Source organism: Berghia stephanieae, chromosome 9, assembly GCF_034508935.2.
Source record: "Berghia stephanieae isolate SIO BIC M18660-M18661 chromosome 9, UCSD_Bste_1.3, whole genome shotgun sequence".
Taxonomy (NCBI): Eukaryota; Metazoa; Mollusca; class Gastropoda; order Nudibranchia; family Aeolidiidae; genus Berghia; species Berghia stephanieae.
Genome location: NC_088368.1, coordinates 34,061,957 through 34,087,749, shown reverse-complemented (window position 1 = coordinate 34,087,749; position 25,793 = coordinate 34,061,957). Strand labels below are relative to the sequence as shown.

Here is a 25,793-nt window from a genome sequence, read left to right as displayed (position 1 = left end):
AAATCAGCAAACACTTTTGTGCTGAATCTCTCATAATGATCAAATCAAGACCTTTAATAATAAAGTAAAATTTGCAGAAATGTAGAATAGCCCTAGAATAAAAATGTTTAAATTCGCATGACGTGTTTTAGAATAATAATCAAATAAGAAGCAATAATATGCACGCCAATCTATTGTTTCAGAATTATAATTTAAAATCAAACTATGGTGCAAAATCAAATCATGCTGATATTTCGAATTACTGTTAACAGATGTTTATTAAATCATTTTTATGTTCAAACTAAAACAACTGATCTAAATAGAAATCAACAACAACTACAATAACAACAACAACAAATCAAAATTAAACTAATAAGGGGGTGCATAATATTTTGTAGTAACTGCAATGTTAAAAAAGCAAACTTTAATTGAAAGAAAAATATAACTTATTTTAGATTAGATTGTCAAATGAACATGGGTAACAAAACAATGTATAGGTATCCCAAACAATCACAAAGCAGAATAACTCACACAATAGACATATGCTTATAGTTTCCAATCAACTACATTATGTATTGCAATATTTAAAGTTTTCAATACAAAAACAAAAAAATACTTTTAAAAAGAAAATAAATAAATAAAAGGTTTATGACAGGATTGAACCCATTTTCAAATAAGATCTCATAACAATTTCATATTTAGTGAAATTCTATCATGTACCAATCTATTCCATAATTACACAAAATTTTTCACTTGTGGACAATTAAAAATCATGTGTTTGGGATACCCACACTGATTTCAAGCAAACAATGCCAAAAGTGTGAAACTTTCAATAAATGATTTACATGCCAAGTAAACTAACTTAGACTATAAAAAAATATCTAACTCCTTTTACAAAATGTTCATGATAAATATCTCTTAAACATCAAAAGCATGGAATATAAATTGAGCAACTCGCCTCATTCTGACGAGGACATATCCTGGGTAATTAAACTACAACAAAAGAAAATATAACACTTGACTTTTAAAATTGTGTGCCTTCTGTATGAATCTTTCAAATGTCTAGAAATCAAACAGTAGACAAACTATAAATTTCAAATATAACATTTCTCATTCTAATACTGATTTACTTATTCTTATAAAAAATATTTTTTATAAAAAAATTTCAAAAAATTATTTTTAAATTGTTGTCCTTGGGCGTCTGTTTAGTAATGCTCTGCACAAAACAAATGAAAACAAATGAAAAAAAAAAAAAAAAAAGAAGAAGAAAAATATGCAATTATCAAGCAGGTGTGGAGGTAGTCTATGGATGATTTTCTCCACTTTACGCAGGACTTCTAAAAACTAGCTAAATTGTAATTGAAGAGGGAGATAAATTCCAAAACGAAGGCATCAGTCTGAATCTGTGCCTGGTAAAAAGAATGATGAAAATAGGGAACTCTGAACACCTACAAGAGCAGAGGATAAAAACTATGAATACTTAATGTCACCTCATACATTACTACTACTACTACTACTACTGCTGCTGCTGCTGCTGCTGCTACTGCTACTACTTCTACTACCTCAACACCTGTTTGAAATTCACGACAAGTATTTTTTTTTTTTTACCTCACTGGAGTTGTGTATTGACTTGCAATTCAATGTGTGCTTTAATTTCATGCATGTTTTCAAATGAATTGCCTCGACCCGATATTATATCAGGCTGAACCAAGTACTTTAAACTAAATTCAGTCTAAAAAAAAAATAATAATATTTAAATGTTGATGTGACATATATCTCTACATTGAGAAGTGTGGTTATTGTTTCTTATACTTGATAACAAATGTAAATGTTGCTGCTCGAAGCTCGAAGAGATAAATAATAATGTGAAATTGAATGTAAGCTTCAATATAATTACAAAAACAGATCAACAAGACATTGTCTTGTTTATTCATCTTAACTACGCCACTACCACATTATCTCATTCATCTGTGGTGTTTCATTCATCCTGTTTTGTTGATAAAGGGGAAACCCGAAATGTTCATTTTATCTGTTTTTGTAATTAAATTGAAGCTTACAGTCAATTTCACATTATTATTTATTATTTGAGAACAAGAAACATAAACTTGGCAATTCAGATCAGTTTGAGTTTTAAATTAATTCCCTTCATTTGGTTTTTCCCAGTTTATTATAACATTTTTTAAATCATAAATATTCGGTACTTTTATTTTTAAATGCCTATATTAAAACCAGCAAAAACATTTATTTAAAAAAATGTAAATCTTCCCTATCAGAAATCATTGTATTACGATATTAATGTGGTCAATTCAATTAATGTTGTAAACAAAATTTTATTTGCTGACATTATTATTTATTATTATTGGTTTCTTATCTAGATTGCAGTATTAAAAAAAAGGAAGATTGTCATATTGACTGAATAGAAGAAGCATTAAACATTGCCTAATAAATGAACAAACAATAGAGTTTGAACTTTTTGAACTATAAGAAACACATAAACATTTTTTTACTGTTCTCCAAAAATCATCACGACTATATAAGTTGCCAGAAAGACATTTCTGAACTATTAAATTAATATATACATATATATTTATATTTATTTATTTAACACAACTGCACTGAGATAATCTATCCATATCTATGAAATAATGGATTACCTACCCAATGCACAATTGCGCACATAGGACAGCACTGCACACAGGGTACACAACGACAACAGTTTAGTTGAGACGGTATCCCGTTCCTGACACCTGCTGACCCGGTCACGGTGAGCGGTCAATCACCGAGAGGAATTTACCTAACGGGGATTGCCGTTTCACTCAATTTAACAATGTTTTGTTTTATTGTCTGTTAGACACCCATATTGAATGAGTTGAAATATCACTACTTGGTATAAAAGTTTATATTTTCTACTTTTACTGTGTGTTTTTTATTTTTTCATAGTATTACTAGATTTCTCAATATAAGTTATCAATGAACGGTAACAAATTACACAAAAAATATAGCGGGTGCAACATTTCAAAAATTAGAGAAAAAAACAACGTTGCTATGGATTTGTCTGAATTTTATGTATTATAAAGACAAGATGTAGATACTTCTCCTCACAAAAAACGTATTTTTCCTCAACAAAAATATATCCGCTACAAGCATTCAAACTCGTCAGTGTAGTTTGGGGCTGGTCTTTAACTGCATTGAGTTGATGACAAATCGCATTTTATTCATATCATTGATAATGCCGGATGCTCTTTTTTTCCAATTTTGCTGTTGTTTGGTGACAGCTCACTGTGCCTTGTTCTCCAAGAAGTCTATGTCTAAACTTATATTGAGTGATGTGTGGTATGCAGTGGTACTCAAGGAGGTGTTTTGGGATTATTTTGTTTGGAAAATATTTTCTGTATGTATCCGTGTAATGTTTTATTGCACTTTGAATATATTGGATTGTGTCTGCTTTGATCGATTTTGTGTGTAAAATAAAGTTGTGCACATGACTATAGTCCTTGTTTATATTGTCGAAAATTAATCCAATACTGCATGCGTCGTCAATGATGAGTGGGTCGTGGGTGCAGTTCTTTGTTTGTTGGATAATTGTAAGTGTAGACTTTTTCTTGTAAGTATTTGTGGCAGTGGTTGCCAATGAATGACCTGCTGTGGTAAGCCTGTTGTGTAATGCGGTATTCTGTCCAATTCAGAGGCAATAGGACCATCCCTGAGGGTGAGTGGCTCGTGCATGAGATTTGAAAGTCTCTCCTGCGTTTTGGAGTTTGTTGTTATATTCTACTCTGTCGATACCAAACATGCAAGTGCAACCCGTTTCAAGGTTGATTTATTTATTATTAGCGTCTTGGCAATGAGAAAATGCAAAGAAGCTAATGAGTCGTGTGTTCAATGGGCTTTATAATGTGTACTTTTTACACATAAATTATGAGTGTTCTCCTTGCTTGTCCAATGCCGTGTCAGTCCCATAGACTAAAAGAATGTCATTAGAATAATTTGAACATTTAAATGGTTTCTATTTCTGTGTTAAACAAATCATACCACATGTCCTACATAATGAATTCACTGCTTGGTTATGACTTGCAATTGTGTTGTCCATACTGTAAGAGAAAATTCAAAATTGACTGAGCGATGTAAGCAATGATATAGTGAATTAATGAATAAAATGAGTTTTAAAACACTCTGTATTACTTCTCATATCCATGCATAAGAGCGTACATAAAATTTAGAAAAAGAAAAACCAAATACTTCACCCAATTTGGTGAAAGAAAGGGGGGGGGGGGGGCAGGAAAATTCTAACAAGCAGTTGAGCTAAGTTGAGGCCCAACACACAATGTCATTTAAAATTAAACATTAGCAAGATAATTCAAATTATGCAATTTAAAAATCAAATTAACTCATCATTGAAAAAAATAAAAAATAAAAATATAATTAACAATAAAACCGCAGCGAAATATACGTTTCAAGAACAAGGCTAAAGAGGTAATATCATTATTACCTGACCTACCGCGGAAAAATAATCATTACAAAATAATGAAAACTGAAGAGTAAATGAAACTTTCTTCATTTCGTAGTAAAACTTGTGCCTTGTGAATCACACCCAAAAAAATTTGAAGTTTATAGCAACGTTTTTTTAGAATCCTGAGGTAATTACAAGTAATTTTATTTAAATGTTATAGAAAAATAGGCGAATTTGAATCACGGCTTGTGGAATAAGTACTGGAGATATTGAAATAAAAATTGGACCGATGGAAAGAGGAGGTCTGCGAGAATTCTTTGCATTTTGGGTGGAATTGCATCGTCACGAAGATCGTGAGGTTAATTGGTACGGAAATCATCCATTGGTATCACCCAATGCACGTCAAATCTACGTTCTGGGAATTGATATCGGCTGACCGCTGTTGACCCCAGTTACCTGTCGGGTGAGGTTACGTCGGCGCTCGGAACAGCGGGAAACTAAACGGTCAGATTTATAGTGCAGTTTAGACGCCGTGTGCAATAAAGCCACAAACTTCATTTTCCCTTAGTTTTCATCTGGGGCCTTATTGCTCGCTCAATTCATTCTGCTACCTCCAACATACAATTGTAGAGCTTGAGTGATCTGGGCAAAGCATTATGCAACAGAACTATGTGTCAACTGAGCATGACCCTTGTGTTGAGTATGGAATAGTGTGGTCTCATAACAACAAAAGTGATTTAACCCTCTCCTTACCTGCTATATTTAGAATTTCCCCCAAAACTTCACACAAGTAAAAAGTGCATTCTATACAGAATGTTGTTCAGCAAAATGAGCTCTACAACGCAGTGTTTGGTATTTATAGCTGTAATCAAAGCATTTCTATACATCTTGTGATGTACGAGAGACATCAAAATTAGAAAATTGTTGGTTGCATCGTAACGAATGTGACGATTTTCCTATGGATGGAAGGGAAAGGGTTAATGTTACTGTGACAACGTTAAGCATATTCATTCATTTGCTTTGGATAGAATTAGTAATGGTTTGATCTGGTTTATTTCAGATTATTTGTAAAATAGAGGTGTATTTATCCAAACGAGGTTCCAAAATGCCACGATTTTATATCCTATGTAATTTTATTCTTTAGTGATAACAAACATCATTTTCCTGAAAGTTGGTAACTAAATTTATTTTACTTTTTATAGCTTACATTTCAAAATCTACGACAATTCAAACATATTAGGATTTTTGATGTAGATATATATCTTTGAAACATGAAAAAAAACAACCAAAAAAACAAAAACAAAACAAAACAACAAAAAAACTATTTAAGGCCAAATTTTGAAAGCCTGATCTGCTTTAGGTACGAATCATCTATGGAAAATCATTGCACATCGCACTCACTTGAGTTAGTGCAAACATAGTTACCCATACTGCATGATTGAAAGACGGTGAAATGTGCAAAAATGAGGACCAATTAATGTTTAACAGTTTTAATCCAAACAGGTAACATCATTTAAATATTTTACATTTCACTCCGTGTTGACAATAAATATGCATACAATCGCCTTCTTTGTAATTCTTTTGAAAAAGAAAATTTGCATTAAAATGATCAGGCCTGTAAATGGATGATGAAAATCTTGTCGGAACATTTTGAACACGCGAAAATAGACCAACAGGACAAAATTATGGATTAACAAACACAAAAAAGATATGACATATCAATTGACTTCAATTCAATTGTCTTCGCTTCTGTTTGTATTAAATTTTTAAGCTGATTCTTTCGTATATTTGGATTAATTCTTATAAAAGAAGAGGAGGAAGAAGAAGAAGAAGAAGAAGAAGAAGAAGAAGAAGAAGAAGAAGAAGAAGAAGAAGAAGAAGAAGAAGAAGAAGAAGAAGAAGAAGAAGAAGAAGAAGAAGAAGAAGAAGAAGAAGAAGAAGAAAAAAAAGGAGGAAGAGGTGCGGTCGTGTGTGAAGGAGGACAAAGAGAATTAAACAATCATGGTCGTGAGGAAAGAAAACTTCCGCTGAGAGCAATCAATCACCTTTTGAAGTAAAACATTTATTTCGCATTCATCATTCCGATTGACTTTCAACTGGATATAAAGAAAGAGTAGGAACGGAGATTGTCAGCTGGAAAAATGTGTGTGTGTCAGTAGCAAAACACAGAGAAATGGCTGTGTCCAACACACGCTGTGTGAGTTAGTTGATTACTGACTACAGTGTGTTGATGACAAGCGATGCAACACTGTCACCCCTCTCTAGTCTGTGCCATAGTAGGCAGTAGGCAGTGAATACATCCACATCCGGCGGAGTGTGTAGGTGGTGATAATTGACAAAATGGAATGAAAATATACCTAGCTGACCATTTTGTTTTTTCTTTGACAAGACAAATAAAGTTTCTTTTTTTTTTTTTAAGTCTGCGCTCGAAACAGAATAAAAATTATTTTTTTGAGGCACGAAATAAAACTCTTTTATTTTCTTTGTTGTTGGTTACGTCTCCTGACGTTAAGAATTTGTTTTTTCTTTTGGCTAAATGTCAGCACTTAACAGAATTTATCAAGCAAAATCGTACTGTCAGAAATCCGACAATTGTCGGAAGATTTACAGGCCTGAAGGATATACAAAATGAAGCATAAAGTAGGGTATCCAAACTTGGTTTGGTGGTACTAATGGAGCAAAGCAATTCTTAGACGTAAGCAGAATTCAGTTATATGTAAAGAAGAAATTGTTTACATGCTGCGTAAAACAGGAGTGACAATTAAAGAGACTAGACCTCTTTAATTCAAAAAAAAAAAGACGATATGATTTGTCGACCTATAGCTACTTTAAGTCCACAAACCTGCTAAGTATGAATTGCTGACGTTGAAGATTTATCAAAATGTTACTATATTTCAAACTTGTATTAAAAGTGGATACAACTAACATATGTATGCAATAAAATATCATTAATCTCCCAGCAAAAGAAAAATCAAAAGATTCTTGTTAATAATGATCTATGAGGTTTAATGTCTTAATACAGTCATTCTATATATCCTATAATTGGTAAGTTTTTTTTATCCATACACAAGTCAGTTTTAGTTTAACTATATAAACAGAAGTACCCCATTTCATATTATGACCTAGAATGATGGAATAGAGTAACTGTATAATTTTTTTTCAAAAATGAGGTATGAAAGAAATGAGTCGAAGCAGGGTAATAGTGAAAATGATTATTTCAAAAATGATATGGTTAGACATTATGAGGGTATAATGAAAAATAAAATGCAAAGAAATAATAGGAGTACATCATTATAGCATGGAAACTTTTTGCGGGTTGGAAAGAGTTCAAGTTTTCAGATCTATAAAAAGCTGGTATTCAATGGTATCCATTTCCAGTGAATGAAATTATGAATTGTCTTCACGAAAGTGTTGAAAATAAAAAAAAGGGATTAAAAATAGTTCTATGGATGTGTAAACGATTATGAACATGTCGTATAATTAAAAGATTGAGTAAGCTGTCACCTCTACTTTATCCGAAAAAAAAATATTTTCTAACACTTCCAACTCACAGAGATTTTGGTAAAGATGTAAACAAGAAGTGCAAGCACAGCCAGGTAAATCTGGATTCGAACACCACCAAATCTGTGTTGAAGATATTGAGGCATTGTGTAGATCTGAAAATAAAGAATGAAACTTAATAAAAATTGACATCCTGTCAAGCAGCAGAGTAGTTGATAAATGACTCTTAGATTACAAAGGAATTGGTGTTAAATCTTTTAAAAATTGCTCTATGACAAAAATTGTGCAATTTATTAATATGCATTTCTTTACATTAAAATAATGAAACAAAAGATGGTGAGATGGTAACAAATATTCTTGACATAATATCTGGCATGACAGTTTTGTTCATCGCTTGCGGCTGCAAATCGGCCGAAATTAAAAAAAAAAAATCCCTGGTTTGCACCGCGGCCACAAAATCTTCAATTTTTTGCTAATTTTTTACATTTTATAAATGTGTTGGAATAGCTTCTGTCAGTTGTGCAGTTTCTTGTTTGTTTATATTTTTAGAAGGGAATTTTTTTCACTGTAACAAGGGAAATAACTGCACAGCAATTTTTTCACAGCAACATCGTTACCGAAAAGAGTTCCATAATCACCATAGGCTGTTTCCAACTGCTGTGCTGTCATGGTATGCTTATTTTCTGATCAACCGGTAAAGAGGCAGGGCCCTCATGTTTTATCAATAAAACAAATGGATGTTAAGTAAGGATTGACCAAGGGAATCTCGCAAGCACCAGTGAGATTGAACCAGGGACCATTTGAAAAGGACATCCGTGGGGATAAAACCCAGGATAATGGGTGGTCAATAATAGAGGGGAGGAAACCTTGTGACTCGGGGTTGTAGACAGTAATGGGGAATGAACTTGAGGACGAGACTGAGTGTAGAAACAAGTGGGAAGTGAATCTGGGTACACCCTCGACTATGGGATATAGTAAACAATGGAGAGGAAACCCATGACTTTGGGATGTGAACATCGGTGGGGAGTAAACCTGGGACTATGGGCTGGTGACACCAATGAGGAGCGGGACTGTAAGATGTAGACACAAGTGGGGATTGGGCAAGAGAGAAATGTACCCACTTTTTGAGATAACACCCAGAAAATGTAAAATGGATTGCAGCAGGGAGTGAATCCGAACTATGTAAGGTGGAAATTTGTAGGGAGGAAATATGGGATAGATACCCAAGTGAGGAGTAAACCTGGGACTATGGGTTGTTGAAACCAGTGAAGAGTAAAGCCAGGACTGTGAGATATGGACACTTTAGAAGAGTAAACTTGTAACTTTGAGACACCAGTGGAGAGTGAATCTGCAACTATGGGGTGGACATGACCAGGAAGTATCATGGAACCACGGGATATAGACTCTAGTGGGAAATGAACCTGGAACTATGGGAAATAGACACCAGTGGGGAATGAACCTGGGATTATTGGAGGTGAACACCAGTGGGAAATGAACCCTAGGCCATGAGAAGTGACACCAATGAGGAGTGATCGTGGAGCCATGGGATATGGACTCCGGTGGGTAGTAGACATGAGGCTATGGGAAATGGACATAACAGGGGTGTGAACCCGGGACTATGGGAGGTGGAAACAAGTGGCAAATGACGAGAGATAATGTGATATGGACACCTGAGGCAACGTAGTATTGTTCCTGGAATGTGAAGGTTTTATGCATAGAATGTCCCTAAAATTTGAGACTGAGGGTAGGCATGTCTGCAACAGCTTTGTTGGGGAGGATTTTTAAAAGTCTTGTTAGCTTTTTGTAATGATCATTTTTTAGTTAATCTCTTTCTACCAAATACTCAGGCCCACAACGCTTTCCTCTTTCGTGACCTAATTGTCAGTTTGTACAAAAATCAATCGCAATTCTTTTGTTGCAAATTTTGTTGTGCTTTGCTTGCAAAAGTTAAGAATTTGGTTGCAAAATTTTGGATTTTATTGGATTTATTTTGCAAAAAAAAACAAAAAAAAAACAAAAAAAAACGCCATGCCAGATATATGCAGCTTTAAATTGGTTAATGACATTATCTTATAACTGAGAGCAAGGCAATGGTGCGAGGTAGGGGGGGGGGGGGGGAATAGCTCGATGAAAGGTGAGCAATACATTATTTTGTCTTTCCTTATACGAGTTTCGAAACAATAAAAAGTAAGTTTTTTTAAAAACCCACAAAAATCCTTGAAATTAAGATCCTGAGAAGATATACGCCTTATGTTCAGTAAAAGAATTTTGGACCTATATAGATCTTGGCAATTATCTATCCAATCATTTCTCTGACCAGTATCAGAAAATTATGAGAGCATTAAAGTACATACACTCATATATGATAGACTTTATTTTTAAAAATAAAAGGAAGAGTAATAATAAGGAATAATAAAACTGTACTCTACACTGAGAACAAATATTGATATAATATAATTATCTCCAGAAATTATTCAGTCATTATCAATTTTCATTACTGAACCTTAACAGTAGGATGGCATTGAAGATTATGCAGTCCAGTCATACCAAAAGTAAAATTTTTAAAAAACCCTTCAGAGCCACAGGAACCACAAAGCAGGAATCAGATAGGTTATTGGAGGATATGACATATAATTATTTGCAGGTCTGACAACCCAAATTGTTGTTGATTTCAGATATACTCGTACTATTGTGATATTTTCACAGTAACCCTATTTATGACAAGTTATGTTATGTTACATTTTAGTCTGTTTGTTTTCGAACAATGTAAAGATAAAGCGAATATAGGTTTATTTGTCAAATCAAATCAGTCCAAAAATTTAAAATTCGAATTAAAAAAATAGAGAGAAAAAAAATTCCACTGTAATTCATATCCACTCACCCCTGACGACATGTAGACTGGCAGAAACACAAAACCCAGCAGCATGACTATATAGGCTGCCTGGAAAAAAATAATAAGCGAAGTGATGCTGATGGTAATAAACTATTTATGATGATGATGATGATGATGCGGATGTTAGTGATGATGATGATGATGATGATGATGGTGGTGGTAATAAACTATGTACTAATGGAACAAAACAAAACAAAACAAAACTCAAAAACAAAACAAAACAAAACTCAACAAAAGTTTTAAAGTTTAAATTTGAGTAATATTTTATATCCTATAAACATTTCTTGAATTTGATTCATTTTCAAATGAAAAAAATTATGTTTTAAACAGTTGCTTATTTAATGGAAAAGTTTATTTTTACTTGTCGTAATATTGTTCTCTACCTAAGTACAAGAATAAATAACCTACATGCAACTCATAGATGCCAACAGCAATGCCGGCAGCAGCTCCTGATCCTGCAAGTCCCACAAAGTGTAAACTTCCGATGTTACTGGCAAACAATGAGGCTCCAACCTAGATATATTATATATTATATACACAAGAACAGTTAGGCTTGACCCTTTTATTTATTTTAAAAATTTAGTGTTATATTCACAAAATTCTAAATGCACTCTTCAATTCTTCAATGGCTTGTACTTGCAAAAGGCCCCACGGGCCCATCACTGCAAATGTTCAGTTACAGTCCAATCAAAACAAGGAACAGTCACAGATCACTTTGACAAGCAAATGCTTTCAAAACCGTTTTGAACATTTCCAAGCATTCAACATTCACTCTGTCCGATGGCAGGACATTCCAGTAAGTTCTTGTTCGTGGGAAAAAGCAGTGACTATTCTTATAAATGGTTTATGTATTGTGATGCATTGTATCTATGTGCAGTGCATCTATCTGATTTGCTTTTTATGTAGTTTGGGATGTTGATGGGTGCGTTTGGGTCGTTGATAGTTTTGTGTAAGGTAACAATACGGGATACCTTGCACTGGTTTTTTAATGGTTTCCATTCAGGTGACTGAAGGGAGGACGTGACACAACCCAGGTCTCAACATTTGCATCCGGTTGCGAATCTTGCAGCTGATCTTTGTACTTTTTCAATCTTGTCTATGTACTTTTTTTGTGAACGGGTCCAGAACAGCACTGGCATATTCTTATGTTGGCCTGATAAGTGCTCTGTACGTTGGGCTTTAATTCTTTGTGGGCACTTTTGAGAAACCCCAGCATTCTACTTGCCTTTGCTGTGATATGTTCTATATGGGTTTGCCACTTTAGTTTCTTCTTGAGATGGACTCCGAGGTAGTTATTGTCCCAGTTAATAATTATTGTACAACTGTATTGCAGAAATTAACATAGATCAAGACAAATTTTTTGAGACATCTATGATAAAATCGATCCAGACATACAGAAATAGAGTCTATAGATGAACAAAAATGAATCTGGCAACAGAGTGGCCAAGATCAAACTAAGGACCGATCATTATGCCCTAGCAGATATTCTAAATAACCACTTGAGTCAAGGGGTGATTGAATTACATAATTTATTTTAAAATAGGTTTGCAAGTTACTCGTATATCAATCTGTAAAAAATAGTTTTACAATATATAGAATTACCAAATACTAACGAAAGAGCGAAAATGGAGAGGCTTCGTATGAGAACAAAACAGACAATGAACGTTTCGGGTACAAACCCTTCGTCAGCACATTAATACACAAATTAACGTGGAAAACAAATAAAATATAATGCGAAAAAAAAAAAAAGGTTTTTTTTCGCATTATATTTTATTTGTTTTCCACGTTAATTTGTGTATTGTTGTGCTGACGAAGGGTTTGTACCCAAAACGTCCATTGTCTGTTTTGTTCTCATACGAAGCCTCTCCATTTTCACTCTTTCGTTGGTATTTTACGATCACCTGCTTCAGACAGCCCTACCGTTTTCTACTTTTAGAATTGCCAGTAATTCTGTGCTCATTGGCAAACATTGAACATGGGTTCTGTGGAAGAATGTTACCCCCAACCATATATTTTTTAAAGGAATATATCCTCCTGTATATGAGTTTTCTACAATAAGATGATGAAAAAGAAGAAGACTTACAGGAACCCAGTTTAAGCTTCTCCCAGCCAAGAAGTAACCTCCTGCACTGCCTCTGTTTTGTCTGGAGGTCTGAGCATAATGAAAAATGAAAACATTTTATCCGTTATTATATGAAAGTCAACAGAAAGGGTACAAGAGAATGCAGCTTCTCCGAAAACTTGCTGGAACGCAATGGGGAGCAAACTCAAACGTCCTGAAGAAGACATATCTTGGATATGTAAGACCTGCAATAGACTATGCCATATCGGCATGGGGAACGTGCTCACAGGCTCAATTTCAAAAGGTTGAAAAAATCCAAAACCAATGCCTACGCGTGATCACTGGAGCAATGAAAACAACACCAATTCACAAGATGGAAACCCACACAGGAATAAAACCTCTCAAAGAACAACGAAATTTAAAAATAGTGACACAATTCTCAAAGATAAAATTCATGGAATCCCAACCACTGCATCCAAGTACAATGGAAAAGAAAGAGAATCGACTCAAAAGGGAAAACTTCATGCCTTGGGACAAAAACTAGAGAGCGAATATAAAGTGACACCAAAGGAAGATATTGCCCAAATCAATGTCCCAAATCTCAAACCACCACCGTGGAAAAAGAAACAAAAATCCATAACCATCAACAAGAAAAACATTCGAAGCAATAATGACAATGCTCAAACCCTAAAGATGATCGATAAAAAATACCCAATGACCAACTGGATAAGAGTTTATACAGATGGCTCAGTTTCCGGCCCCCTCATGAATGGAGGTGCTGGTGCACTCATACACTGGACAGATAAAACAGAAACAAAAATATCTGTATCAGTGGGTTCAATGTGCACAAGTACTAAAACTGAAGAAAAAGCCATCCTCAATGCAACAAAAGAACTATCCAGAGATCACAGAATATACGGGAAAAATGTGGTTTACTTGACAGACTCTGATGATGCTCTCCGGTCTATTGAAAATTACCAGGACTCTGAAGCCGCACACACTGTGGAGGCCCTTGAGGGCTTATCTGATAAAACAGGAAAAATTGTGCTGCAGTGGATTCCAAGTCATGTAGGTATATATGGAAATGAAATTGCCGATCAACTGGCCAAAGAAGGAGCCCAGAAGGAACAACCGAAGTCGTCAATCACTTACCATCAGCAAAAGAAAATAATAAAGCTAAAAATAGACAAAGAAAGGAATGACACACACCTAGAACACAACAAGCAGGATCCAATCCATGCCATTCAGCGAAGTAGCCAAGTCACTCTATTCCGCCTCCGAACAGGACACAATAGACTAAGAGGACATATGTTTACAAAGCTAGGTATTGGAACAACCCCTTATTGTCCATGTGGAACCGACCATGAAACCACTTTACATGTGCTTATGGATTGCCCATTATACAACGTGCAACGTTCGAACCACTGGGTCACCCCTACAACACTCAACACAAAGCTCTATGGTGAGGCTGAGGACCTAAAGCGGACCACAGACTTCATAGCAGATATCGGACTGCAGCCATAGATGTCCATCAGAGGAACGAAGAAGAAGAAGAAGATCCGTTATTATAATTAATTTCAGTAATAAAAGCATAATTCAACAAAAAGAAAATTCAATCAAGGGTTGTCAATTTTGATGATAAATAATGTTCACTGTAAAACAAAATAAACAAAATCTTGATATTTTATCAAGCGTAACATCCACAAAACATTCTCAAAGCACTTTACAAAGGGCCCCATAGCCAACAGCAACACTTAATATATAGGATGAGATATGACGCCTGTTAGACCATATTACTATTTTTTTTTTTCCAACAGAACAATATTGTCAATTACAAGGTACTTATTTTACACCTGAGAATGGTGAGAGAATGTGAGTAAAGAGCCTTTTCCAGGACTCAACTATGTGTGGCTCAAAGAAAAATAAACTCAAAATACTCAAAATTTCTTGTTTGTATCTGATAGGAGGAAAAACAATGTCTACTACAAAAAGTCTGTCCCAAGAGTGATGTGTTAAAATAGAGGTGGGAAGTCACAGAGCTCATCTTATGGTCAAAGCAAGCCAGATATCTATGGTCAAAGCAAGCCAGATATCTTAGATATTTTTTATGTAATCAATCATATTATATTGAGGTGGATGTAATGTTAAGAATTTAATTTCAAGCTTAATCTTTCAAATTTGATTTAAAATAAATGCCTTTGTTGAGGAGAGTGAGATTGTGTTTTTAATGACTCACTCTCTGGTTCATATGAATGGATAACTGAACAAATGTGTTCGATTTTCAATCATGGTGAATTCCATAGTAAAGTAAACAAACAAACAAACAAAAAAATTAAATTCCTTATTCTTATCATTTTGACTTTAATTGTTTGTTGTTTGTTGTTGCTTTAGGTCTCTTCCAACACAATTGAGGTTATATGAGAGACCGCTGAAACAAAAAAACAAGCAATCTAACAAAAATAGTACAAATGTAAATCAAAATCATAACCTAAAGATATCATAAGCTAAATTATAAATAACCAAGAACAAACAGGCAGAAGATTTAAAGTAAAAAAATATCCCCTGTCAAAAATACAATCACAAACCAAAGAAGCAGGATAGGCTAGTAAAGAGAAGAAGAAACGACATCACTATCGGATCGTACACCCATGCGAACATCATAGGTATATGATTCAAGGGTGATGCTCCCATCCAACCACCCGCGTTTTTTTAAACTCAATATTCTTAATCTAGCTCATTCCGATATAACATCAGCTTGATACAGTGGGTGACGCATTGTCTAGAAATGTACCACAAGATTAACAACATAAAAATTATTAAACGATCAACTTACCCATAATCCCACAAAAAGAACGAATATGAAGTAACAAGAAATCACAATGATATCACCAAAATGAAGTTTAGTATTTCCAAATGCAGACTCGACCATTTTGAATAGAGTTTATTAATCTGAGAAAAAAAGAGAAATAAATGTGCAATCAAAAGGTCATATTTTACAAATATTTTGAAAATTGAAAAAAAAATAACAACAAAACAAGTAAAAGTACCCCCTGATGATCAAACATTTTAGAATATAGATTATGTAAAACATCAAAAGCACTGTCCCATCTTTTTTGTTTTCCTGTTCATTGAAATTTTTAAAATTACAATTCCAATACACCATTAAGCGACAATTGCCTACCAAGATATCACCATACAGTGGAAATAGCCTACCACACTATTATCACCATACAGTAAAAATAATCTACCGCACTATTATCACTGTATGGTAAAAATTGCCTTCCAAGATATCATCTTACGGTAAAAATTGTCAAACATACTATTATCACCATAACCATGTGATGAAAATCGCATACCAGGATATCACCGTATGGTGAAAATGGCCTACAACAGTATTATCGAGAGGCCTTCCAAAAGCTCCTCGGTCTAACATCTCTTTCAATTAGTATTTTCACAGTGTATCTTTTGTCAGGCGATTATTTATTCAATTTGTCAATATATAGAATAGCATTTTAAAAACTCTAGAACAAACCTTGATAGATTAATGAACATTTAAAATTTCCTAATAATAATCTGACCATTGTTTTGGTTATCTGCCGCCATTTTGTTTTTTTGAAGTATTGAAAGGTCGTGCAATGTGAATGCTGTGTGATTGAAATGAATTCTTGTTTTCTTAAGAGCTTAAGTTGCGTTTTGCGTTGCAAATTCTTTTTAAGCATCATCCTCTCTTTCTTCCTTCTTGGCTTTATTTCCCCATTAAAAGAAATTGACATAAATATTATAGTCTTCTTGAATCAGTGCATCAACAACTAGAGACGATAGTTTTTCTGAGCAAGCACGACAACTGTCTAAAGAACAAGTACATGAATTTGGTTTGCAGAAGAGTCACACAACAATTGTTTGCTGTATGTTCCTTGAAAGATTTTTCTTGATTCCACTGAAATTTTGAAGTTTTCATGATACACACGGCAGCAAACAGTTTGATCCCTCTCTGATATGATCTAGATATGTGCTGGCCTGTGATCATCGTCTGCTCAAATAAAATAACTAATAAATTAAGAATTCTCGAAATAAATAAGTTTTTAAGTGTTTCCTGAAAGCGAGTTCAGTAGGGATGTCATGAAGAGATAGGGGAGATTGTTCCAGACAGTCGATGCAAAGTGACTAAAGGATCTGTCAGAGAGTTTTTTACCCTTTTTTGGCACTTTAAGTAGACGATGATCACCTGATCTCAATGCACGGGGCGGAACGTATGGTTCGACAAGATCATCGAGATAAGCAGGGGCGCTTCCGTGAAAACATTTAAAACACATGACTCTAACTTTAAAGAGCACCCTGGCCCTAATGGGAAGCCAGTGTAAAGTCAAAAGCATTGGAGTCGTGTGTTCTCTCTTATTTCTTCTTAATACTATTCTAGCAGCTTGATTTTGAAACCGCTGCAGTTTATCAATTAAGAAACCTGGGGAATTAGATAGGAGTGAATTACAATAGTCTAAACGAGTAAAAACAAAAGCAGACACTAGAGTCTTTAAGGAATTGTGATTTTAAAATGCCAAAAGTTGGCCAATACGGCGAATTTCATAATATAGTACTTTGCAAAGTTGTGTCGCATGATATCCCATGGACAGGTCACTGCTGAAATAAATTCCCAGGTTTCTGGCGTTTTCAGAAAACGTTATTTTCACATCATTGATACAAATCGAAAGGTCTTGTTCAAAAATGTTATTTTTAAGATTACATAATAGGAATTCTGTTTTCTCATCGTTCATTTTCAGTTTATTAGCTACCATCCAGTTCTTCACATCTTCAATGCAGTTCTCCATCGATTTCAGTAACCTTTAATTTTGCTTGGTTTTGCGGATTGGTAGAGCTGGGTGTCATCAGCGTACATATGGTACGTGACACTGTGATGACTTATAACACCTCCCAATGGTTGTGTGTATAAAGTGTAGAATGGGACCCAGAACAGATCCGTGGGGCACACCAAAGTCAACCTTAAAAATATCTGATTTTATTCCTTTTACTTGAATTCATTGTGTGCGGCCGATAAGGTAGGACTCGAACCATTTTAACACATTAGTATATTTATTCTCCATGCTGGCTAGACTATTTTCACATGTCATGTGATCAGCATGTAAAAAAATCAAAACATGATCAGAATTATAATGTTTTTCTCCTTTGGACAACTTTTTTGCTCATTGGAGTAGTATTTCATAAGGGCAGCCGCCATTGTTCCGATAGTTTAGAACCAGTTGCTAAGTTACTATGCGTCATTACGAGGGAAGTGACGTCATGACTGAGGAAGGCTATTGGCTCGAACACAAGAATTATTAGTGATATTAAGCCGATTTACTTTTTTCACCGATTACAGTACCATACTTTTGGGATTTTTCGTCTTTACGGTATATAAAAAACGAAGGGTCTGGGATGAGTGAACAAATGGGTGGGTTACAATAATAGTATTATTATTATTAGAATTATGTTGTGATGATGATCACTGAACTCCCCACAGGCTTGACCAGGGGTTTACTTTTCACGAGATTCGTGTGCACTAGTCACAAACATTGCCATCCTGGGTTCAAAAATGACATAGCAAATTGTACACTTTGTACATACTTGATATAAACAATTGTTACATTTTAATAGTTGAAAGCCGTAGCTGCCTATTAATATTTCTATATTCATAGAAAAACAATATGGATTAAACATAGAAATTTGTCACAATGAGGAAAATTTAGAATATTTCTCCAGTGAGGCGAAGCGCTGTATTCTTGTTCATGGCATGCGGCGAATAGCAATATTACTAACATAACATATGGTATAGGGCAAAATAGGATAAAATCCCTTGAATGCCCTTAATATTAATAGTAATGCCATAAACATATTGATTAAAGATTACAATAATGATACACGTGGTAAAGATAGTATTTCAACTTAAATGTACTCATGTATATGTGGTGCACAAATATATATTATTTTTAACCGTGACATGCAAAGCATACAGGCACACACACGCATATAGAAGATAACCATAATAATATAAATAATGCATAATATATACATACAAGATTGAAATCCATGTCAACAGCAGTGCAAACAAGTATTATTCGTCATATATAAATCTCCCATCATATAATTCCCTGTCTACTAACACCTCAAAATAATCCATAGATCTTGCATTCTTTGTTTCAAATTTCAAACTGTTCTATTTCTGGACAATACGAATGTCTTATGTTTGTTTTGCATCTAGAGACAAAAATCTTAAACTTGTCCCCTCTAGTAAAAGTAATATTAGAATATGAAAAAAAAAATCAGAATAGTCTATCCTATCCAGACCATATGCCAATCTATAAACCTGAATTAAATCCCCACGAATTCTTCTATATTTCAAACTTGGTAAGTCAAACATTCTAACCTTTCCTTATAAGATAAATAATACTAATAATTATAATAATAATAATAATAATAATAATAATAATAATAATAATAATAATAATAATAATAATAATAATAATAATAATAATAATAATAATAATAATAATAATAGATTGCCCACAACCAGGAACTCAGAGTGGAGAGGACAAATTAATGATTTATGTCATTTTGATTATGCTCCTCTTGTATTTGAAAACTCTGCGGTTCCTTTGAATGAAAGATTATACTGTGAAAAAAATTACATGAAATCTGGTGATAAATAAGTTTAGATTCAGTGGCATTTCACATTATCACATTCAAAGTCATATTTTATTCCAAACAATGAACTTACTTACTTACTTACTTATCCGAACCAGCGACCACCTGAGCTCTAGCCCTTCGGTCTTGTGCCATGACGTAGAAGTTAGATGTCTTTTGTAGTTGTTCCAGGTGACTATAAAGTGTGTTACTGATGCTTGGATTTTCCAAACAATGAAAAGATCAAAGGAATTTGGTATTGTGAGAAAACTGTTCGATCTATCATCTAAGCCCGCATGCAAAAAATCATGACACCACATTTTGTAAATTTGGAGGAATTTGCGATATTCTGTGCGCACGGCATTGGAATAGACTATAGACTATAAACGTTTAAAGTTACACATAATTGTGTGTGTTGGTACATTATACCTGGCTGATGGTATTAAGATTATTTCATCTAAGCGCATAGCTTCAATACTTGTGCAGTAGGCCGCATCACAGTTTGTGTCTCTTGTCTTACAGCCAGCCGTGTTCACGTATTCGTAGAAACAGAGGTTCGACGAACTTTTCTGGCTGTCCCTTGTAGCTCATAGAATGGGTGTTGTTAAAAAAAAAAAGGATAAATAATTTTTAAAGTACGTGAAAATGAAAGGGAATTATTGCTCGATTTCAGATAATTTTCACCATAAAGCTCTATGGTGAGGCTGAGGACCTACCACAGACCATAGCAGATATCGGACTGCAGCCATAGATGTCCATCAGAGGAACGAAGAAGAAGAAGAAGAAGAAGATAATTTTCAGCCTTTTATTTTATTTATAAGTATTGTGACTCGACTTTGAATAACTCACTATAGTTGTTCAGCAGAATCATCTCTGAATAACCACAGCCTTAATTAACTTTTAATCTAAATTACACAGCAGTAAGAAAATACAAAATCACTAAAACTTCACTTACTTTAATTTCTGCCAGATATGTTCCACATTCATTAAGTTTTGGAGATGAAAACCGTAGGATAGCTCCGTTGTTTTTTATAATATATAGACGTCTAATTAAAAATTCAACTATCCTGGATGGTAAAAAGTACCTACAATAAAGATCACCAGTTAGAATTATTTTAACATAACATAACATATATGGTATAGGGCAAAATAGGATAAGATCCTTTGAATGCCCTTAATATTAATAGTAATGCCATAAATCTATTCATTAAAGATTGCAATAATGATACACGTGGTAAAGATAATATTTCAACTTAAATGTACTCATGTATATGTGGTGTACAAACATATAGATAGTATGCAGATGACGTCACTCAGGCCTTTGTTATTGTTTTTACCATCTGCGTTTGTGAGTTGTTCTCACTAAACTGTATTAACCAGACTATAAAAGTTCATGGTTACACAGAGTTTGTGTGTTGGTCCGTTATACTTCCGGATGGCAATGTTGTGAACTCTTTGGCCAAGCGCATTCTATCTATATCTTTAACCGTGACATGCAAAGCACACAAACACACACACACACACACACACACATACACACGCATATAGAAGATAACCATAATAATATAATAATGCATAATATATACATACAAGATTGAAAGCCATGTCAACTGCAGTGCAAACAAGTATTATTCGTCATATATAAATCTCCCATCATATAATTCCCTGACCCTGTCTACTAACACCTTGAAATATTTTTTTGATAATTTTTTAAGGACTTGCCCTTATATCTATGTACATTACTAAACTTTCCATATTCTGGAATGTGGATAAATGTTTAAAAGATCGGGTTTAAAAACAGTGTCTGTACGAGAACAATAGCGTGGTAGCCCAGCTAGTTAACTTTTAATAGAAAAAAAAAAGTTTTATGGCGTCTGCTGACGATACGGCCTTGAGGCAATGCTGAGTTTGCGCGACAGGGCGCCAACGGGTCCCGTTAGGGATAGACGACGATTGGGACTGTTTGGAAGCTTTAACCCTTTGCCCACTAGTCATTATGACATCCGAAATGCTATCGCCTTATACATCTACGCCAGAATAGAAATAGAGGGTGGAGCCTACCATGATATAACATTTTATGGATCCCTAATTTCATCATATCAGTTCTGTCCACTGACAGGTGGGTGGATATCGCTTTCAAGAACTTATGTCCTTATATGGAATCCTGAGTTTTTGACCAATCAACGGATTGCTCTTTTGATAGCTCGCTTGTCAACATGAGTCAGCTCAGCCCTTGATTTGTGTAAAGGCATCACAGGCGGTATATGTTGTGTAACTTCAAAGACCACGGTTGACCGAAAGCGATGAATGGAAGCCCTACTGTGGCGTGGAGAACGAGGTCTTGTATGTATAGTTACGTCATATCTCAACGCTCGTGAATTCTTAGTACGGCTGGACTCACAATCAAAACACGAAATCTGTGTTTTAAACTCTTGAATCAATCGAGTTACATCAGTGCGTTCGTCTCATTGAGAAATGAAAAACGATATATAAATCAAGAACATCGACCGGAAAATAAGGAAATTATCATAAAATTATAAAATTTGAGAAAGCTATTTTCAAAATCAAATATATTACAAAAAAGGTTATTTCTAGACCGATTTTTATGAGACAAAGACAATTTTTTCTCCACTTTTCAAGCTGATTCCAACAATGAGGTTTTCAAATTTATCGCGATAAGATTATTTGTCATTATTTTTTTAATACCCAATTGACTGCTCAGGAAATGAATACGTAATCCTTGGCGGCTAGCGAGTAGGTGTTAAATTTTGCTTACCCTTTCCCACGCAGACGCACACACACACACACACACACACACACACACACACACACACACAGACTGAACACACAATGTATGTCTTTCACTTCTGGCCAAAGTTGCCTTATTACAACTTAGACTCGAATGATAACAGCGAGTAGGGTGTCAGATTAAACTTCAGTTTTAAAGGTCTAATTCAATTCACACCGTAATAAATCATAATAATGATCATTCTTGATATATTAGAGCATTAAAATATTTAATTCACATTACTATAAATATATTTTAAATATATGTATTTTGTAATTATTTTAGCGACGATACGAACCCCTTTTAATCGTCGAGCCGAACGATAGGATGCTAGACGACGATAAGTCGGTGTGTGTGTGTGTGTGTGTGTGTGCGTCTACGTGGGAAAGGGTAAGCAAAATTTAACACCTACTCGCTAGCCGCCAAGGATTACGTATTCATTTCCTGAGCAGTCAATTGGGTCTTAAAAAAAAATAATGACAAATAATCTTATCGCGATAAATTTGAAAACCTCATTGTTGGAATCAGCTTGAAAAGTGGAGAAAAATTGTCTTTGTCTCATAAAAATCGGTCTAGAAATAGCCTTTTTTGTAATAGATTTGATTTTGAAAACAGCTTTCTCAAATTTTATAATTTTATGATAATTTCCTTGTTTTCCGGTCGATGTTCTTGATTTATATATCGTTTTTCATTTCTCAATGAGACGAACGCACTGATGTAACTCGATTGATTCAAGAGTTTAAAACACATATTTCGTGTTTTGATTGTGAGTCCAGCCGTACTAAGAATTCACGAGCGTTGAGATATGACGTAACTATACATACAAGACCTCGTTCTCCACGCCACAGTAGGGCTTCCATTCATCGCTTTCGGTCAATCGTGGTCTTTGAAGTTACACAACATATACCGCCTGTGATGCCTGTTCATAAATCAATGGTTGAGCTGACTCATTTTGACAAGCGAGCTATCAAAAGAACAATCGTTGATTGGTCAAAAACTCAGAATTTCATATAAGGACACAAGTTCTGGAAAGCGATATCCACCCACCTGTCAGTGGACAGAACTGATATGACGAAATTAGGGCTCCATAAAATGTTATATCATGGTAGGCTCCACCCTCTATTTCTGTTCTGGCGTAGATGTAGAAGGCGATAGCATTTCGGATGTCATAATGACTAGTGGGCAAAGGGTTAAAGCTTCCAAACAATCCCAATCGTCGCCTATCTCTAATCGGCCCCGTTAGCGCCCTGATGCGCAATCTGTCTAATGAGGCGCTTACTAAACCTGTCAGTAGCACGTTTCATATTACAATTCTTGTTAACAGACACTGTATATATAATTGAAAGATATGTAACTGTTACGTTGAATTGCTTCTATGGAATGCTCAATTACCTTTTAACGTATTTTTATTTCTTGAATCAAATCCAAGTACGTTCTCGTTTTCTGTCTCAGATTCAGAATTCAGACTCAGTTTCGCATTTTTCGCAGTATGGCAGCAGCCCACTTTTTTGCCACTCGTCACTGTGTCACTCCATCGACTCGTCGACGCAAGATATCGAACACGTAAAGCCGAGGATCGCATGTAATGTCGTACGTCTCTCACTCTTATTAAGTGATAATCACCTTTGAATAGCAGGAGAATCAGAATTTAACGTTGTGCCAGTGTTCATTGCTTCTTAGACTCTCTTAAAACTCAATTCAAAATTCGTATTGTTTTCTTTCTTCTTTTTTTTTATTTTCAAACCTCACCCCCCCCCCCCACCCCCACCTAAACATTGTCGATTTGTATTTTTTTTTTTTTTTTTTGTAATTGTTTAAAGGTCGGTTGTCAGACGATGTAAAGCATTTAGGTTAATTTAGGTTAATTAGGCCTATTTTTTTTTTCTAGAGGGAGAGGGGTGGGAGATCGTTCTGATTATTTTTCTCGTCGAAATGTACTTGTGATGCTTAAAATTGAATTATTATTTTTATTTAACGTGAACCAGCTAATTCAGACCAATTAACGATAAACTCATTTTCTGTAGATAAAAGTAGATATAAAAGTAAAAGCGCAACTGTCGTCTGTCTATTTGGGTGTTCCCATACGTTTCACATCAATCCGTTATCAATAATATTATTATCTACGACGACGGAGAATTTAGAGAGAAATGACGGATCAGTCAGCAGCGATACAAATCCCAGACTACATAAAAAAGACCATTAAACAAATACAATACAAGAGGAAACAACGCATCGAAAGAGATACGATCACTTACAAAAACCATTACACATAAATTCCGTTCCCATCCCTATTCTCCCACGCCAACCAATGACCATTCGCTAATGGACTGCATTTCCACATGAAATTACTGATATTAGAAATACAGAAACATTCAAAAGGGCACTAAACACGAATCTGACAGCCGACACATAGAAGCTTGTGGTGATCGAATGTATTGGATACCTCCCATTAGCATCGGATTTCGGCACCCTCGGATTCTAGCACGCTCTCGGGAGAATCTTGAAAGCGTGCTAAATCGGATCGCTGCTGACTGGTCTGTCATTTCTCTCTAAATTCTCCATCGTTGTAGATAATATGATAACGGGTTGATGTGAAACGTATGGGAACACCCAAATAGACGACAGTTGCGCTTTTACTTTTATACCTACTTATATCTACAGAAAATGAGTTTAACGTTAATTGATCTGAATTAAGAGGTTCACGTTTAATTTTCTTAAGTTAAATAAAAATAATAATTCAATTTTAAGCATCACAAGTACATTTCGACGAGAAAAATAGTCAGAACGATCTCCCACCCCTCTCCCTCTAGAAAAAAAATAGGCCTAATTAACGTTAATTAACCTAAATGCTTTACATCAGACAACCGACCTTTAAACAATTACCAAAAAAAAAAAAAGCCCCAATAAAATCGGATTTTAGCACGCTTTCTAGATTCTCCCGAGAGCGTGCTAGAATCCAGCGAGTACTTTATCTAATGTTGGTTTGTTTCACGACGGATTTGCGATTTTTCGGTGTTGGGCCATACGGTTTTTAAGACTTGAAGAGCTGAAGATCTGAAGACCTGAAGGAAGACTTGAAAAGCTGAAGACCAGAAGACCAGAAGACCTGAAGAACTGAAGATCTGAAGACTTGAAGAGTTGAAGATCTGAAGACCTGAAGGAAGACTTGAAGAGCTGAAGACTTGAAGACCAGAAGACCTGAAGAACTGAAGATCTGAAGACTTGAAGATCTGAAGACCTGAAGAGATGAAGATCTGTGTGTATGTGTGTGTGTGTGTGTGTGTGTGTGTGTGGTTGTGTGTGCGCTTTGCATGTCACGGTTAAAGATATATGTTTGTACACCACATGAGTACATTTAAGTTGAAATACTATCTTTACCACGTGTATCGTTATTGTAATATTTAATGAATAGATTTATGGCATTACTAATTAATATTAAGGGCATTCA

At 34.8% G+C, this 25,793-nt stretch overlaps 1 protein-coding gene across 5 annotated transcripts in view; it reads right to left on the bottom strand.

Annotated features, from left to right (window-relative positions):
• LOC144980099 (sodium/glucose cotransporter 1-like) overlaps positions 1 to 23,886 on the bottom strand; it is a 42,621-nt gene extending 18,735 nt beyond the window's left edge. Inside the window, exons 1-7 of one of the 5 annotated variants that reach the window (XM_078927617.1) lie at positions 23,738 to 23,814; positions 20,513 to 20,642; positions 15,719 to 15,834; positions 12,907 to 12,975; positions 11,232 to 11,336; positions 10,812 to 10,871; positions 7,981 to 8,085 (exon numbers count right to left, since the gene is read on the bottom strand). In XM_078927617.1, coding sequence (XP_078783743.1) covers positions 7,981 to 8,085; positions 10,812 to 10,871; positions 11,232 to 11,336; positions 12,907 to 12,975; positions 15,719 to 15,814 — 435 coding nt within the window. In that variant the 5' untranslated portion in view covers positions 15,815 to 15,834; positions 20,513 to 20,642; positions 23,738 to 23,814. Of the gene's footprint in view, positions 1 to 7,980; positions 8,086 to 10,811; positions 10,872 to 11,231; positions 11,337 to 12,906; positions 12,976 to 15,718; positions 15,835 to 19,659; positions 19,739 to 19,986; positions 20,052 to 20,512; positions 20,643 to 23,737 lie in introns of those variants that run through there. The other 4 variants (XM_078927616.1, XM_078927620.1, XM_078927618.1 and 1 more) reach the window with 4 other exon arrangements.
• Between the last annotated feature and the right edge of the window lie 1,907 nt (positions 23,887 to 25,793).